This window comes from Montipora foliosa, chromosome 6 (genome assembly GCF_036669935.1).
Source record: "Montipora foliosa isolate CH-2021 chromosome 6, ASM3666993v2, whole genome shotgun sequence".
Classification (NCBI taxonomy): Eukaryota; Metazoa; Cnidaria; class Anthozoa; order Scleractinia; family Acroporidae; genus Montipora; species Montipora foliosa.
In genome coordinates, this window is record NC_090874.1 from 3,471,846 (window position 1) to 3,486,845 (window position 15,000).

Consider the following 15,000-nt stretch of genomic DNA (forward strand, 5'->3'; position numbering starts at 1 on the left):
GAACGTACATACTTGGGCGGTGAACATAATTGATCATCACACAAAGTTCGTGACAGTTGTGCCCTTACAACAAAAAACAGCTGATGAAGTGTTAAAAAGCCTCCGAGAGTACTGTTACACCTACGAATTTCCAAAGAAAGTATTCACAGACAATGGGGGAGACTTCCAAAACAAGAAGTTAAAGATGTTTTGCAAGGATAACGCCAATGAATTATCACATGGCGCACCTCGGACACCGACAACCCAAGGACTAACTGAGAGAAGCAACCTATCTTGGAAACAAGACGTGAGGTCACTGATAGTGAGCACAGCAGACAAAAACGTCAAGAAATGGTGCCAGTACACGAGAGAGGCTTCATACACCAGAAACATCTCATACCACCGAGCCATCAAAGTCTCCCCTTACGAAGCTGTCTACGGAATAAAACCTCACAGGGAAAAGCTAAATCAACAGAGCAAAGAAAGCCAATCGGAACAAGAAGAAAACATTTCTGAAGAAAGCAATGAAAAAAGTTCACAACCACAACATGATGAAGACCAACCAAGAAAACGACAAAAAATAATAGAAAACTAAACAAAATACAACGCAGCCATGGTAAACCAAACAAAGAGAAAGCAAGAGAAAAAACAGCCCAACTTCAAAGTAGCTGATATGGTGGCAGTAAAAATTGACAAAGTGAACAAAACAAGCCCGCTGCACCCCAACATGTTACTGGGAAAAATAACCTCAATTGAACAAAGCGGTTTTGTGCAAATAGTCACTCAGTATGGGAAAATAAACACTCTGATTTCTCCTTCACGATTATATCCCTGTTCAGCCACTACTGTGCAATTAAACTATTCAACTGAAATATCTTTCACAGCAGCCTGTAAAAAAGCTACTGGATTTTCATAGAAATAGTACTCCAAATAATTTTAATGTTTATTCTTCACAAAAAACAACACATCATGATTATCTACAAAAAGACAACAATATGACAACATTATGAACAATTGTCACTTTATTGTAAAATCATTTATTAATAAGTACTTTACAGTAAATCACAAAATGACTACCATAAGATAATCACTAGTTACAAATAATGCCAATGCAGAGACAGTATCAGAGAAAAAAGCAAGTTTATTCACACAGAAGTCCTACACTGATGAGCAGCCGAAAAATAAAGACAAAAGTGGCTATGTGTTTGAAATTGAAGCTCACTGGCAATCAGCTGTCACCCTAAATCTTCCCTAACCCTAACCCTAACCCAGTGACATGTACCCATTCCATAACTGGAACCCTAACACTGTCTTTCCTTACCCTAACACTAACCCTAGGCTCAGATTTATAAAAAGTAACAAGGGATGATTGTAAATGAAAACTACATGTAACCACAGTAGAACTAAAGCTTATTCATGGCAGACAAGTGCTCCAAAAAATAAATTAATAGTGTAAGTTACATGTAACAACAAACTATACTATGAAATTAAAAATTGTACCAGTTCAATATATTCTGTACTGGTACAAAAACAAATTGTACCAAAGTGCAAATTGAACTACAACATATACACATATTGCATTCTTAAACTAGTGAGCCTTTGGCGTCATTTTCTCCTTGATCCAGCTCTCTCAAGAACATAATGTTCGTAATGGCGGACCATTAAATAGGAAAATTCCAGTTAAAATAAAGAGGTGTCTTTTTGAAATCAAGGCTTAAAACGTGGGTCACTTAGTGTTTTGTTAACATAGTTTTGAAATCCAAAGAAAAATATGAATTGATTTTTGGTCACAGGGGCACTTTAATGGGTTGTCATGTTTGTTCCTGTACATAGGTGCTGGCCAAACAACAAGCTCTTCAACAGCAACAGATGTCAGCATTACAAACTGCCGCTCAGAGACAGAGGGCTTTAGCCCTTATGTGCAGGTACTGTGCAACATGAAATCAATAATAACTATTTGCTCTGTTATTGCTCAGTTTTCTGTAAAATTGTTTTTGTGTAGGTTGAATTGACCCATTGACTCCCAGGGGCCGGCTGGTTTGGACATCAAAGGGTTGAAGGGATGAAGCGTAGTGTTTTGATAATGGCCATTGGTAATGATAATTTGCAACATTAGCTCTTTATTACCTATGATCCCTGTCAGTGGAAGACAAACTGTAACCATCATAATATCAAGTGTTGAAGGCAGGCTCCCCATTGACAAGTAGTAAAATCATCTGGGGTCAGACAGTAAACAGAGGAAAAAGATTAATTATCATACATACCGTATTTAAAGTTTTGTTGCTTTGATTAAACAGGGTCTATGTTGGAAGCATCAACTTTGAGTTGCGCGAGGAGCATGTTCGACAAGCATTTATTCCTTTTGGTCCCATAAAGAAAATTGACTTGTCATGGGATCCTCTGACCATGAAACACAAGGTGGGGTCTACTCTTACAAGACTTTTGTTAAGTTCTTTACGTGTACATTAATCATGCGGCTTTTGTTAACTCACAAATGCCGAAGTTCAAATTCCATTGAATTGTTTCGTCAATCTTTGTAGGGTAATCTAGTCTTGTGACGGGCTTCTTATGATCCACTTTGTCACTGCCTGTGTTTAACTGTATGTCAACCATCACTTGAACATCACAGGGGTAGTAAAAAATGAAACTGTTGGTTGAAGGTTGAAATTAGAGTCCTTGGGTACAGTGTATGTACTTAAGGCACAGTATTTTCCTTGCTTTTTCAGGGCTTTGCTTTTGTAGAGTATGATTTACCAGAGGCAGCACAACTTGCTTTGGAACAAATGAACGGTGTCCTTCTTGGTGGAAGAAACATTAAGGTAAGTTTTAAGTTTTTGATGTGAGATATCCCTTTTTGACTTTAAAGTTCTTCCATGCCAAGATGTTCCTTATCAGTAAGCCATACTTGTTAACAGCCTTGTTTTTGACTGGACCTACATGTACAGTGTAGGTGTTGTTGACACATTCGTCCCTGAAGCTGCCCGCATTGACAAGTACATGTAACATCTGGTATTAGACACAGTGAATGAAGTAAAACTATTTTGAGCCATTCGAGTAAAATCGTCTGGTGTTTGAGTAAATTCTATGTTTCACTCTCAGTTGGGGAGGGGTTAAAGGTTATTCATATTAGAGAGATTAAGCATTGCATTTACGTGAAATGCAAAATGGTGGGCCGCTGCTGCTTGATATGAAAAGCATAAAAATTATCGTCTTCTAACTCGTCTCTCTCTTTGGAGATGTTACTTGTTACCTGCTGCTAACACGTACATTTTGTAAGAAATGAGTTCATATCAAACAAGTTTCTTCCATTTTTGGCAAAACACAATTTTAGTTCTATGTTTACTGTTTTCCGTAAATGTGATGCTTACTCTCTCTATTGACTATTGTTGTCCATGAAATGGAAGGGCTGGGTGCATCAATTGGTCCTGTGTTGAATTTTAAGCCTGGACTTTCCCCTCTTATTTGTGCTGAATTATTGAGAAAATAAATAATTATTGAATGCAACAAAACTGTGGACTCTGTCTGTCAAACCAGAAATAAAAGGTACCATTTTCTCGAAACCTCAAAACATTTGGGCCTTTGGCTCAGTTGATAATATATGTGATGGTATGTGACTTAGTCCAGTTGGTTGGAATCACTAAAGATAAAACTGTTTGGAGAGCCAGACTGAGTTTTTTTTTTCAGGAACCTTGTAAATAGCTTTGACCCTCAACATTGAACTAGCCTCTCTCACATAGTAACTAACACACTAATTGCTTAAAGAGAAAAAGGGTACTAATCAATTTTTCAAACATCTCAAACACCTTTGACAAAGCAAGGGAATGAAATGAGGAAAGGAAAGGTTGACACTTTACTGTGTTGATAACTCCCTACACTGAAAATTTTAAAGGTCTCAGAAATTTACACCTTGCTGATTATAATTATATTTAATGTCTGAAGTTTCACACCTTTGTTATTACGGTGCTTTTAAAGGGACATCTATTTCTTCTCTCTTTTTTCGTAAGAGACAAGTGTCTCTTCTTTCTTTTTTTAATCTTGATTTTGTCCGCTCATTTTTTTCCTGCAGCTGACTTTTTCTTTCACCGCTCACTCTAATTTATTTTTTCGCTGCCCACTTTTTTTTGTTGTTCACTTTTTTTCGGGCGTCTTGAAAACAAAGAACCTCAAGACTCGAAAACGAAGAAAGTAACCCAAAATCCTCAATTTGGCTACCCCTAGGCCTAAAAACCAACTTTAGGCCTAGTTAGGCCTAGGGTGCGCTAAATTGAGGGTCTTGGGGGTCTTTGTTTTCAAGACACCCTTTTTTCCCCGCTGGTCTCCATTTTTTAACGGCTGTTCAAAAAAAAGTGAGCGGCAAATAAAAAAATTAAAATGAGCGGCAGGAAAAAAAGGTGAGCGGCGGAAAAAAAAGTGAGCGGCAGAAAAAAAAGTGAGCAGCGAAAAAAAAAAAGTGAGCGGCAGAAAGAAGAAAGTGAGCGACCAAGAAAAAAAGTAGGCGGCGGACAAAATCAAGATTTAAAAAAGGAGAGCACAGACACTTGTGTCTTACGAAATAGGAGAGAAGTAGTAGATGTCCCTTTAAAAGCACCGTAGTTATGTGTCCAGTGGTGTTTTCAAAATCACAGTTGTTGACCAAGCTTGTTTGTTTCTGGTGGATTCTAGGTTGGGCGTCCAAGTAATGTTCCTCAGGCAGCACCATTAATTGAACAGTTTGAACAAGAAGCAAAGAAGTATGCAAGAATTTATGTGGCTTCAGTTCATCCTGACTTAGCTGAAGATGATATCAAAAGGTACTTTTCTATTTTTAAAACTGATAGCTCTTTTTTGAAAATGTGGAAGCAATATATTATTAGCCCTATCAACAACAGACTTGTTTAACCCATTGACTCCCAGGGGTTCCTGATTGACGAGTAAATAGTCTGGCAACAGAGTAAAATACTACGTATGGCCGGGTCAGGCCTGCTTGGGAGTCAAAGTGTTTTAATTGGGACATTTTCAGTGAATGATGAACCCATTGTGTCCCCAGGGTTCCCCAATGACAAGTAAGTTTTGAGACCCTCAAAATTTTTTTCAAGGATCTCAAGCAGAGATTTCGAGGTGAGCGAAAGTAAAACAATAGTGTTAGACAAAAACTTTTGACCTCCTCATTTACAGACATAAGTATTGAATTATATTTCACAATCACATATTTTTTTTATCACTGCTCATGTTTTCGTGACTTCAGTGTTTATAACTATTGATAAACAGCCCTAAATCAGATGCTGAAAATTTCTAGAAACACTTTAATAACACTGAGAACGATCTTCGGTAAACAGAAAGCGGTGTATACTGTGCAATACAAAAAAATTAAATTTTGTGAAGACCCTTTTAATTTATCTCCAACTGTTTCTTGTGCTGTCAACTAAGTTCAGATGCATTGAGTATTCTGAATTAGAGAGTTTACTGGTAGTGAAGACTCCTTGCTACCATACACGGCAGAGGGCTAATTAAGTATTCAAGTTGAAATCAACAACGCTGGCACAAAGTGGCTGATAGATTTTTTCAAAAGTATGCAAAATAATTCAAAAGGAATTGAACACAGAAAATTTACATGCCTTGCCAGAGTTTCTGACGAACGCGAAAAATGACTGAAACATACAGTAAGATAAAACCCGTAAAAGAGACCTGAAGAGACTCATGGAAATTTACTCACGCAAAAAATTCCTTTGTTTTCTCTACTCGAGAGTCTCAAAATTTTCTTGAAAAACCTCAAACGTCAGGAAACTGGACTCTAGTCTCGATCTGCGGAATTCTCGAGAATTGAGGATTGAGAATCAAGTTTCACAGGTCGAGCTTCAAGGGACTGTCAACTTACTCTTGCACAGTACTGTATGGCTGGTTCAGGCCGGCCTGGGAGTCAAAGGGTTAAGCTGTGAAAGAAAAGAAGAAAAAGAGGCAAAGTTCTGGGGATCTCTGTACTTTACAGCTTGTTTTAAACGAGAAAATGCAAACTATATATGTACACTGTATTCCCCTGAACCTTGATTCTGTTCAGTTGTTAGTTTTCAATTTGAAACTTGCCATGGTAGCCGCTAGCTTGCAAATAGGCTATGTCCTGTTTGTGCTCTCTGAGAGAGAGATTTAAAAGGAAACCAGGAAGGGGGAAAGAACTCTGCATGCTGCCTAACACAGAGCAACATTCGTGTTAAGAATAAGAACTACTGTACATGTACTTACAAACTGACCACTCTCCACCAGCAACATAAAGCAGGGCTCGAAATTGCGACCAATACAGTCGCATTTGCGACTAAATTTTACCCTTTGCGACTAAAATATCTGGAGAAGTCGCAAATTTGCGACTTGTTGTCACCTTCGCTCTTTCGAAACAAAAGGGTTAGCAGTTGCCACTTTGCTGCTACTTTTGCTAAAATAAAAAAAATAACAAAATTATTTTGTTTCTCGCTGTGAAATTTCTCTGAAGATAGCGTAATTGTTGAGTAATTTAGCTGCGATGTTACGTGCACAGCTCCATTCCTTCAATCATTTGCCATTTTTAGCGGTTTCTTTACACACAAGTATTGCGGGCTCATATTTTTTGCTTAACCGCTCACAACACAATGCAATGGGGCGATTTTGCGACTAATATTTGCGAAATTGCGACTAAATTTTCGTATCTTGTTGCAAATTGCGACTGGATTTTTTCGTTAATTTCGAGCCCTGTAAAGAGGTACATTTTTTCTTAATCTCCTATATTGCATGGAAATGCACACTTGATGATGTCCTCTTTCTTCTCTACAGTGTATTTGAAGCCTTTGGTAGGGTGAAAAGTTGTACTCTTGCCCCAGACACTATGCCAGGAAAGCACAAGGGCTATGGTTTCCTCGAATATGAAAACCAGCAATCAGCAACTGATGCAATTGCCTCTATGAACTTATTTGATCTTGGAGGGCAGTACTTGAGAGTTGGGCGAGCCATTACACCACCAGCATCAGCACAAGGCAGTAATGGGGCACTGCCACCTGCTGCAGCAATGGCTGCTGCTGCAGTTTCGGCCAAGATACAAGCACAAGAACAGGGCTTGCCAAGTACATGTAAGAACATACAGTAACTTAAGGTGGCTCACACCAATTTCAACAATTTTGAGGTAATTTCTTGTTAGAAGGATGAACTATACAGCACTGTTTCACAAAACTGCAATGTTAAAAGCAATAATTAAATTTTCTTAACAAAATGAACTAATTGACGTTACATAGTTGGTTACCATGGCAACAAAAGAGCCCATTTTTTTTTTGTCTTAACACTGGTATCTTAAAAATGACCTCAATTTTTATTTCTGGAACTTAGTACTTAACATCAGTAATTAACTCTCTGCAAAGGTTAAAAAAAATATCTGCAGTAGATTCAGAGCCACCTTAAAATGTTACCAGCAGGTGGCTATTAATCTGCTCCACAGAATTTTTTTTAACTTTGCAGATAATTTGATGTGACCCTGTGAACCACTTTTCCAGAAATAAAAAAATGGAGGTCAATGTGATAACCATTAAAGACAAATATCAGGGTATTTTTAGATGACTCCTTTGTTGCCATGGTGACCTATCAGGTTACATCAATGAGCAATTATTGTTTCATATGACACCGTAACTATGTAACAGTTGGGTAGATTCAATCCTTCCAAACCGTACAGGTTGTTGAAACTGTTGACTTGCATGGTTTGAGCCTCCTTAATACTACCCCCATCTACTCTTGTGCAGAACATCCCCTCCCCCCCTCCCTTTAGCTGCTGGCTTCTTTGCCACTGGTTTCCCTGTTCACTAATTTGGTTAACTTGCCAACTTAAAATCATAGTGAAAGCTCTGTCTTGATTGAATCATTTATGGGCTTTGTCCCTACCTTTTTCTTTGGGTAGTGTAGAGACCTCTTCCATAATGACTGCCAAATACAACATTCTTTTGTTTTAATGCTAATAAGCCTTTTCAGCCTTGCTTGTTTTCAATTAAAAGGGTAGGCAAAACTTGACACACTGATGAGTTGACGTGTATCGCCTGGTTTAAGCCCTTGGGACTGGTCCATAGTATGCATGTATGTACTGCATCTTTTCTTTTAGTTCCAGCTATCACTATTGCTGGCAGCACTGTCATTACATCTCTCGTGGGTACAGCTGGTCTGGTTGCTTTACCAACTATGGCTGCGGGAACTTTGGCGCCTGGTGTTATGTCGACCAGTATTGCTGCACAGCCCATCATGACATCCACGGCATTGTTGGCAGGTAAACTTAGATGGACGTACTGTAAATATTGTAAATAATAATAACAATACAGCAATATTGATGATGATGATGATGATGATGATAATCAGGGGTTTCAATACAATTTGAAGCAGGCAACTGGTTTAAGTCGAGTAGCCGACTGTATCAACAAGGGCCGTTAGCCCCCTTCGTCTAGGGAGGCATGCTCTCCCAGAAAAATTTGAAATCTGGAACTTCGATCTGAAATGCGATTTCCAGTGTTCTCTGCACCAAATTGAGTATAAAATATAAAGGAAGATTTTAAATCAACAGTGACACTGAGTGTGCAATTATAATTAATAATTTCCAGCGAAGAAAGATTTGGAAAACCATTTCAAAAGGAAAATTAACAATTTAAACGTTACATGACATTTCAACAACTTCATGTAATCATTACTTCCAATTTCAAGCTGCAGTGAACAGCAAACTTGTTTGCGCGTTTTTTCAAGCGTGAATTGAAACATTTCTGTTTGTCTAGAAAAACTGCAATAATTTTGTTCGGTCAACGTGAGAAATCAGTTCTGTCAAACAATAAGAATATGTCATTTTAATCTGATCGAACCGAAAGGCTTAACTAACGAAACTAAACTTTACTGTTTTAGTGGAAAACAAGTCTTGATGCAACGATAACTCAATAACAACCTGTTTTTATAAAAGGTCTTGGTGTGTTTGCGGATGTAACTAAATGTAATTAAATTACGTAAAAAATGTGACGGTTGGTCTAGGCAAAAATGCAGGATAAAGTTAGCCGTTCACTGTAGCTCAAAGATGGCAGTATCAAGATTAATCTGATAATTGTTTTGAAATTGAGGTTAAAAAAAAGTACATTCAAGTCCATGAAAAATGAGTTTTACTTTAGGTTTGAAGGAATCCTTCAATTAATTCAATTTAAGGGAAAAAGTAGCCAACGCTTTTCGTCGCCTTTTGGTGCTTATTTAAACCCCTGAATAATAATAATAATAATAATAATAATAATAATAATAATAATAATAATAATAATATCTAGTTTACCTTAGTGGTATAAATGCTGTCAAGGGAAAGGGAGATGTTCAAACATGTTTGCCGTAATTTAAAGACAGTTTCTACGTGGAATTGAAGAGACAAACTGGATCTCCAACTGTGACAGTTGATGCCAAAATTGAATTTTCAAGGAGTTTTCCAGGGCCCTGGGAGAAATTTTTAAAATTCCAGGAGTAGTGCAAATCCTGTAACATACATGCATCTCAATTTCTTTTACTTGAGGTAAGCATTGTCATATGCTAAATAAATCTTTCTTATTCCTTAGGAACACCAACAGCAGTAGTGGCACCTATTTCTGCTACACCTGTGGTGACAACCACAGGAGTACCAGTTCAGCCTGCTGCAGTTCAGCAGTTACAACTTCAACAGCAACAACTTCAGCAACAGCAATTACAGCAACAACAATTACAACAGCAGCAACTACAGCAGCAACAATCGGCACAAGTCATTGCTGCACAGCAGGCTGAGGTCCGTGCAAAGATAGAGGAAGAAACACAGAAAAAGATTGCAGAAAGCAGCATCAGTCATGAAGAGAACATGTCAATATCTGGCAGCAATGCAAGATATATGGTCATGCAGAAACTGTCTCGCAAAAGCGAGGTAAGTTGTCTCTGGTGGGTGAGTGTGCCTGCATTATGTATTGCCGGTAGAAAAATTAATAGTTTAATATATGCATTACACAAGATCTTCCAGCTAACAAGGTAATCAATGAGAATCACTGGTTTTGTCTTTCAGTCTAAAGTGATGGTACTTCGTAACATGGTGGGAGTGGAGGATTTGGATGAAGACCTTGAGCATGAGGTTACGGACGAATGTAGCAAATTCGGCATTGTTAACAGAGTTGTCATCTACAATGAGAAGCAAGGTGAAGAAGAGGATGCAGACGTTATCGTCAAAATATTTGTCGAATTTTCTCAACCAGCAGGTAATAAGGCCTTATGATTGTTTGAACAGTGTATGCAAGGCTTTTCTTTGGTGGTCATTGCATTACTTGAAATAGCCACAACAAAGTTTATAATAAAAATATGTGTAGTTTGGATGAGGGAAGGGTATTCAATTTTCTGGACAACATGCATGCACCTTACAGGGGGCAAATTGAATTTTCTCACCTGTGCTTTACACTGTACATTATAGGCATTGATTTTTTTCTTACAGAAGCCGAGAAGGCATTTAATGCACTTAATGGGCGATGGTTTGGCGGGCGTGTCATCAAAGCAGAACCATACGATGAAAACAAGTTCAGTGGAGGAGATTTGTCTGGATAATAATTACTATTCAAACATCGACAGTGACAACATTGTTGATATTGAAAAAACTTTGATCTTCCCAGGTCATCTCACTTGTCAATGTAGTGCATAGATGAAATTTCTGTGTTACTATACATATCTACATAGTAAGTGTTTTTTGTACAGGTTTTCTGCCATGTAAAATAGCTTAACTTCGTAACATCTAGATCAACCCCTTGTTTTTTGTTTAGCTGCTGGCCTACCAAACTAGTGTTTACTTATTTCGTGGAAAGGCTGGTAATTATGATAAAGCTGAGGATGTTGTCACTTATTATGTAAAAAATAATAATCATTCTTTGTGCATTTAAACACAGTAAGGTTTACCCTTTCTTAGACACTACTTGGTAATCAGTACTTTTGCAGACCTCCATCAAAACCACATCTCCATAATATTGATCCCTGGGGTACCCTTTAGTTCCAGATTCATCCCGCTTATAAAAAGTAATAAATTTTTACTTATTTCTCCCTCCAAAGTTGTTTTGTAGATTGTGGTCTTGTCATGTAGCTGATACAGTAGCCCGTAAGGGACATGGCATTTTGTGATAAGTTTTCCTGCTTCCAGTTTTCCAGTGTAAAATACAGACTGCCTGTTGAAAAAGCCCAAACCCTTCAGAAGTGCTAACCTTAGGCCTAATTAGGCACAAAACAATATTTTAGACTTTAACTGTTAGCAGGGGTTCGTTCATAAATGGTGGCCAAGACGTTATTCTAATCATCACCACTAGCCTCATTAGCATGAAGATATAAGTTATTTGCCAGCTGGGAGGTCCGTATAGTGAAAAACTATGACCAAGGTCTTGAATACGCTGCCCGAGGCTGAGGTCGCATTTTTTTGCTATATGGACCAACCCTTGCCTGGTAAATAACTTCTTTATTTTTTTTCTCTCTTCTCTCTGAAATCACTTTTATGATTGTTGATTGCACCTCACTTGATAGCGAATGCAGTAAGCGTCTTACAAACTGAACTATTTTTGTTTGAATTATATTTCCATGCTTCTTGTCTAAGAAAAATCTTTTTTGAAACACTTCTGTATGTAAATGGTCAGTGTCAAAAAAAGGAAATTTAAGGTCATTACACAAGCTCACACAACAAGGGCTAGGATTCTGCCCACCATTTATGAATACAGTGTATTATTGGATAGGGTAGTACCTCCTGTTGAACAACATTTCATTGACTGTGTAGTGTTGTACTTCCCATTGTTCAATGAGGTATGACACAACCCTTTTAACTATTATTACACATCAGCTTCATTTCTGTTGTTTTGCTAAACAGATCAACTAGATATGCTAATAACAGTTTGCAGCAATCCCTTTTATTCACATCATAAAAATGTTTATTGAATTAAAGAACAAACTTTAATCATGTTGAAAATTAATTTTTTAGAAATGGTAACCACCATAATAATTTCTTTCATGGCCCAAATACTAAGTATCTGGGTTACTGAAAATTGAATAAGACACTTTTAATAGGAAAACGAAGGATAAGAATTCACACATTGTGCTAATTCGCTGACTGCCCCATGTTTCAGACAGGGGCACTATTAAAAGTCAAATTTTCAATCACATCCAATCTCTGCAGTGTCAAAATTCTATGCTGTCAGGGAGCTTTCAAGTTCTCCTTCATGGTCCAGTTCCTACAAACAAAAATAATTATTTTATCAGTCTATAACACACTTTAAACATACATCTCAAACTCATTAATAATTCATAAGTCAAAAACAAAAGAAATTACTACCGTGAAGGAAGGTTGGATATGTTGTCTTAATTAGCATAAAATGTTGCCAACTTTGATCCCAAATATCTCTTAAAATACTGATTCCTTTGAGAAGCAATATCAAACACTCTAAAGAGCGTTTCATCAGATTTCCAACAACCTCGAAATCGGTCAAAAAACAAGGCCTTTGGGCTTGTTTTTCAACTCGCTTTTTGGTGTTTGGATATCCGATGAAACACTCCTCCTGTTTGATATATTACATCTGAAACATCAAAAGGCAGAGTATGGCATGCTAATAGCTGTCATTTTCCCATAACTAGCAGTCAGTGAGGAGGATTAAAATTTGGATCTTGGGAGTGAAAGGGTTAATCAGAGGAGTTGCCATGTGTAACTTGTCAATGACTTTGTAAAATCTACATGTACAAGTGGCCACTGGCAGTTAAAAGGTTAATTACATGTATAATAAATTAGTGTTGGCTGTTGTAGGATCAGTTATTCTATCCACCAGCAACCTTGTGAATGCAGATAAGCCTTTACATTATATATTAGTATGATTGCATTATAGTTATTTCTCACCGTTATGATATCTAAGCCACCGATAAGTTCTCCTTTAACATACACTTGTGGGTAGGTAGGCCAGTTGGAGTATTCTTTCAGACCCTGCCGAACCTGAAAACAGCAAAGCTGTACAAGTAACTTCCTATTCAAGGCAGTGAAAGAAGGATTTAAATTTTGTAAATACTAGCAGTTCCTTTAGAGTTTCAACCCTTCATCTGAGCCACCTTCGTCCCTCATGTCATCATACAATCAGCAAAGTTGAAGAAAATAAACATAATGGACCATTGTGCCTATGGTGCTTTGTGATTATGTTCCTGCCAAGGCACATGTAGTTTCTGACTGTTTAATACATTTTTGAAAAATATTCACCTCTTGATCTCCCAGGATATCAAATGAGTTGAACTTGATACTGAAAAGGTAAAAAGGGACGTCATGGATTGTGACCCCTTAATGAGTGCCATTTTAAGTCCACCCTCAAAAAAACCGTGAACACTAGAAATATTTATGTTAACGTTATTGACTCCAATCACGCATAAGTTAACTAAACCACAACCACTAACAGTAATTAGCTTGTGGTTTAGTGTGTCTTCTGATTGGTTGATGCACTATTGGAAACAAAGTGTTCACGGTTTTGGGATTTACATAGGAAGTTCCAGGCAAGAGAACATCCAGAATGTAAAGTATTCTGGAATAGCAATTATACCTTTCTCTCCCAAACCAACCCAACTGAACACTTGCAGTTATTAACCCAACTTACTATTCCTGAAATAACACACAATGTGATGCGACCCAAGGTTGGACTCGGGACCAATGGATCACACATTTTACCACCCCTCCTGGGGATTCACTTATACCCTGGGTGCTCTCCTTTTGTCAGAACTGGCCAGCCACACCCGTCAGTTTGCAAAGAAAATTTGAAGGAACACTTGCATGATCATCCCTTGCATTCTGGAGACCATTTGAAGACGTTGTAGAGTAAATCCTTCAAAAGGGCTATGGAGTTATATCTCTGCCAAAATTCAACGTCGGAATTTGACATCCAAGTTTCAAATTTTGATTTTCCTTTTCAACCCTGAAGTTTTTCATTTGACATCAAAGTCTTGAATTTGACATTGACGTGGAAAATTCTGTATTTCACGTTCGACTTTGAACTTTTGAATTGAACTTCACGCCTGAATGACTTGACCTTCAATTTAGTATCCTTGGTAACGGTAACCACTGATGTAGTTGACTGAGGGATTGCAAAGATGGAAAGTTAGGAATGGCGGCTGAAAATTTGAGAAGACTGGCCAAGGTGTTACAGGAGACATTAACAGTACTTTTCCTGTTTTCCCATCGCAATTGATTGAGTAGTTCTAGCTAAGACTAGATTAAGTGGCTAGAACACTAGAGAACACAGAGAGTGGATTTCAGGAACTTGACAAAATTGGTCGACTTTTGTGGAATTTGGGGTACGCTACAACTCGCTTGCGTGCGGTATCCGGTTGTATCATTCGAAGTCAGATAGTGACTTCATTCCACAAAAAGTTAGATAGACAGAAGTAAGCAATACTTCCCTATCTTACGTACTGCCACCTTACATGGCATTTCTGCCGAGCAAGTGATAAGAGGAAACTCTAGCGTGTTCAGGAGAGGGGTCTGCGTGCGTCTTTAGGGATGGTCAATCCACATATGAGAAGCTGCTGAACAAAGCTAAATTAACTACACTGTACGAAAGGAGGCTTCAAGATATAGCATGCTTGATGTACTAAGTGAAGCATGGCATGTGTCAGACGGGTATTAGAGATCTGTTCTTAATGAACAGCACTGGTTACAACTTTGGAGGGGCTGATTTTCATGTGCCCAGATTTCATTCGGTAACATATGGGAAACGTTCATTGAGATATATAGGACCAAAATTGTGGAATAGCTTGTCTAGTAATCTTAGAAATCTGCCATCTTTACAATCATTTAAACGGCTGAATTAACTTTGTAGTTTACTTATCTAGGCTAGCTCTTGACAGCTGTAAACCTAAGATGATCTTATCTTAGTGTCCCCAATTAGTAGAGGGATTCATTTTACCCTTGGCTAAATATTTTACTTTGACACTATAATGAAAGTCATGATGATGATGATGATGATCATTTTACTTAGAAATAACCAAATAACAAGTCTTTAAAATAATTAAATATATTAATCG

The 15,000-nt window shown here is 37.8% G+C and overlaps 2 protein-coding genes across 3 annotated transcripts in view; one reads left to right on the forward strand and one right to left on the reverse strand.

Annotated features, from left to right (window-relative positions):
• The window catches only part of LOC138006341 (poly(U)-binding-splicing factor PUF60-like), a 22,753-nt gene extending 10,845 nt beyond the window's left edge, over positions 1 to 11,908 (forward strand). For both annotated transcript variants that reach the window (XM_068852605.1, XM_068852606.1), the window contains 9 exons: positions 1,813 to 1,904; positions 2,277 to 2,397; positions 2,706 to 2,798; positions 4,642 to 4,769; positions 6,757 to 7,049; positions 8,063 to 8,224; positions 9,528 to 9,862; positions 9,998 to 10,187; positions 10,418 to 11,908. In XM_068852605.1, coding sequence (XP_068708706.1) covers positions 1,813 to 1,904; positions 2,277 to 2,397; positions 2,706 to 2,798; positions 4,642 to 4,769; positions 6,757 to 7,049; positions 8,063 to 8,224; positions 9,528 to 9,862; positions 9,998 to 10,187; positions 10,418 to 10,527 — 1,524 coding nt within the window. In that variant the 3' untranslated portion in view covers positions 10,528 to 11,908. The remainder of the gene's footprint in view (positions 1 to 1,812; positions 1,905 to 2,276; positions 2,398 to 2,705; positions 2,799 to 4,641; positions 4,770 to 6,756; positions 7,050 to 8,062; positions 8,225 to 9,527; positions 9,863 to 9,997; positions 10,188 to 10,417) is intronic.
• LOC138006343 (glutaredoxin-3-like) overlaps positions 11,840 to 15,000 on the reverse strand; it is a 15,552-nt gene continuing 12,391 nt past the window's right edge. Inside the window, exons 11-13 of the mRNA XM_068852607.1 lie at positions 13,190 to 13,229; positions 12,839 to 12,931; positions 11,840 to 12,182 (exon numbers count right to left, since the gene is read on the reverse strand). Of these exons, the coding sequence (XP_068708708.1) occupies positions 12,138 to 12,182; positions 12,839 to 12,931; positions 13,190 to 13,229 (178 nt within the window). The 3' untranslated portion in view covers positions 11,840 to 12,137. The remainder of the gene's footprint in view (positions 12,183 to 12,838; positions 12,932 to 13,189; positions 13,230 to 15,000) is intronic.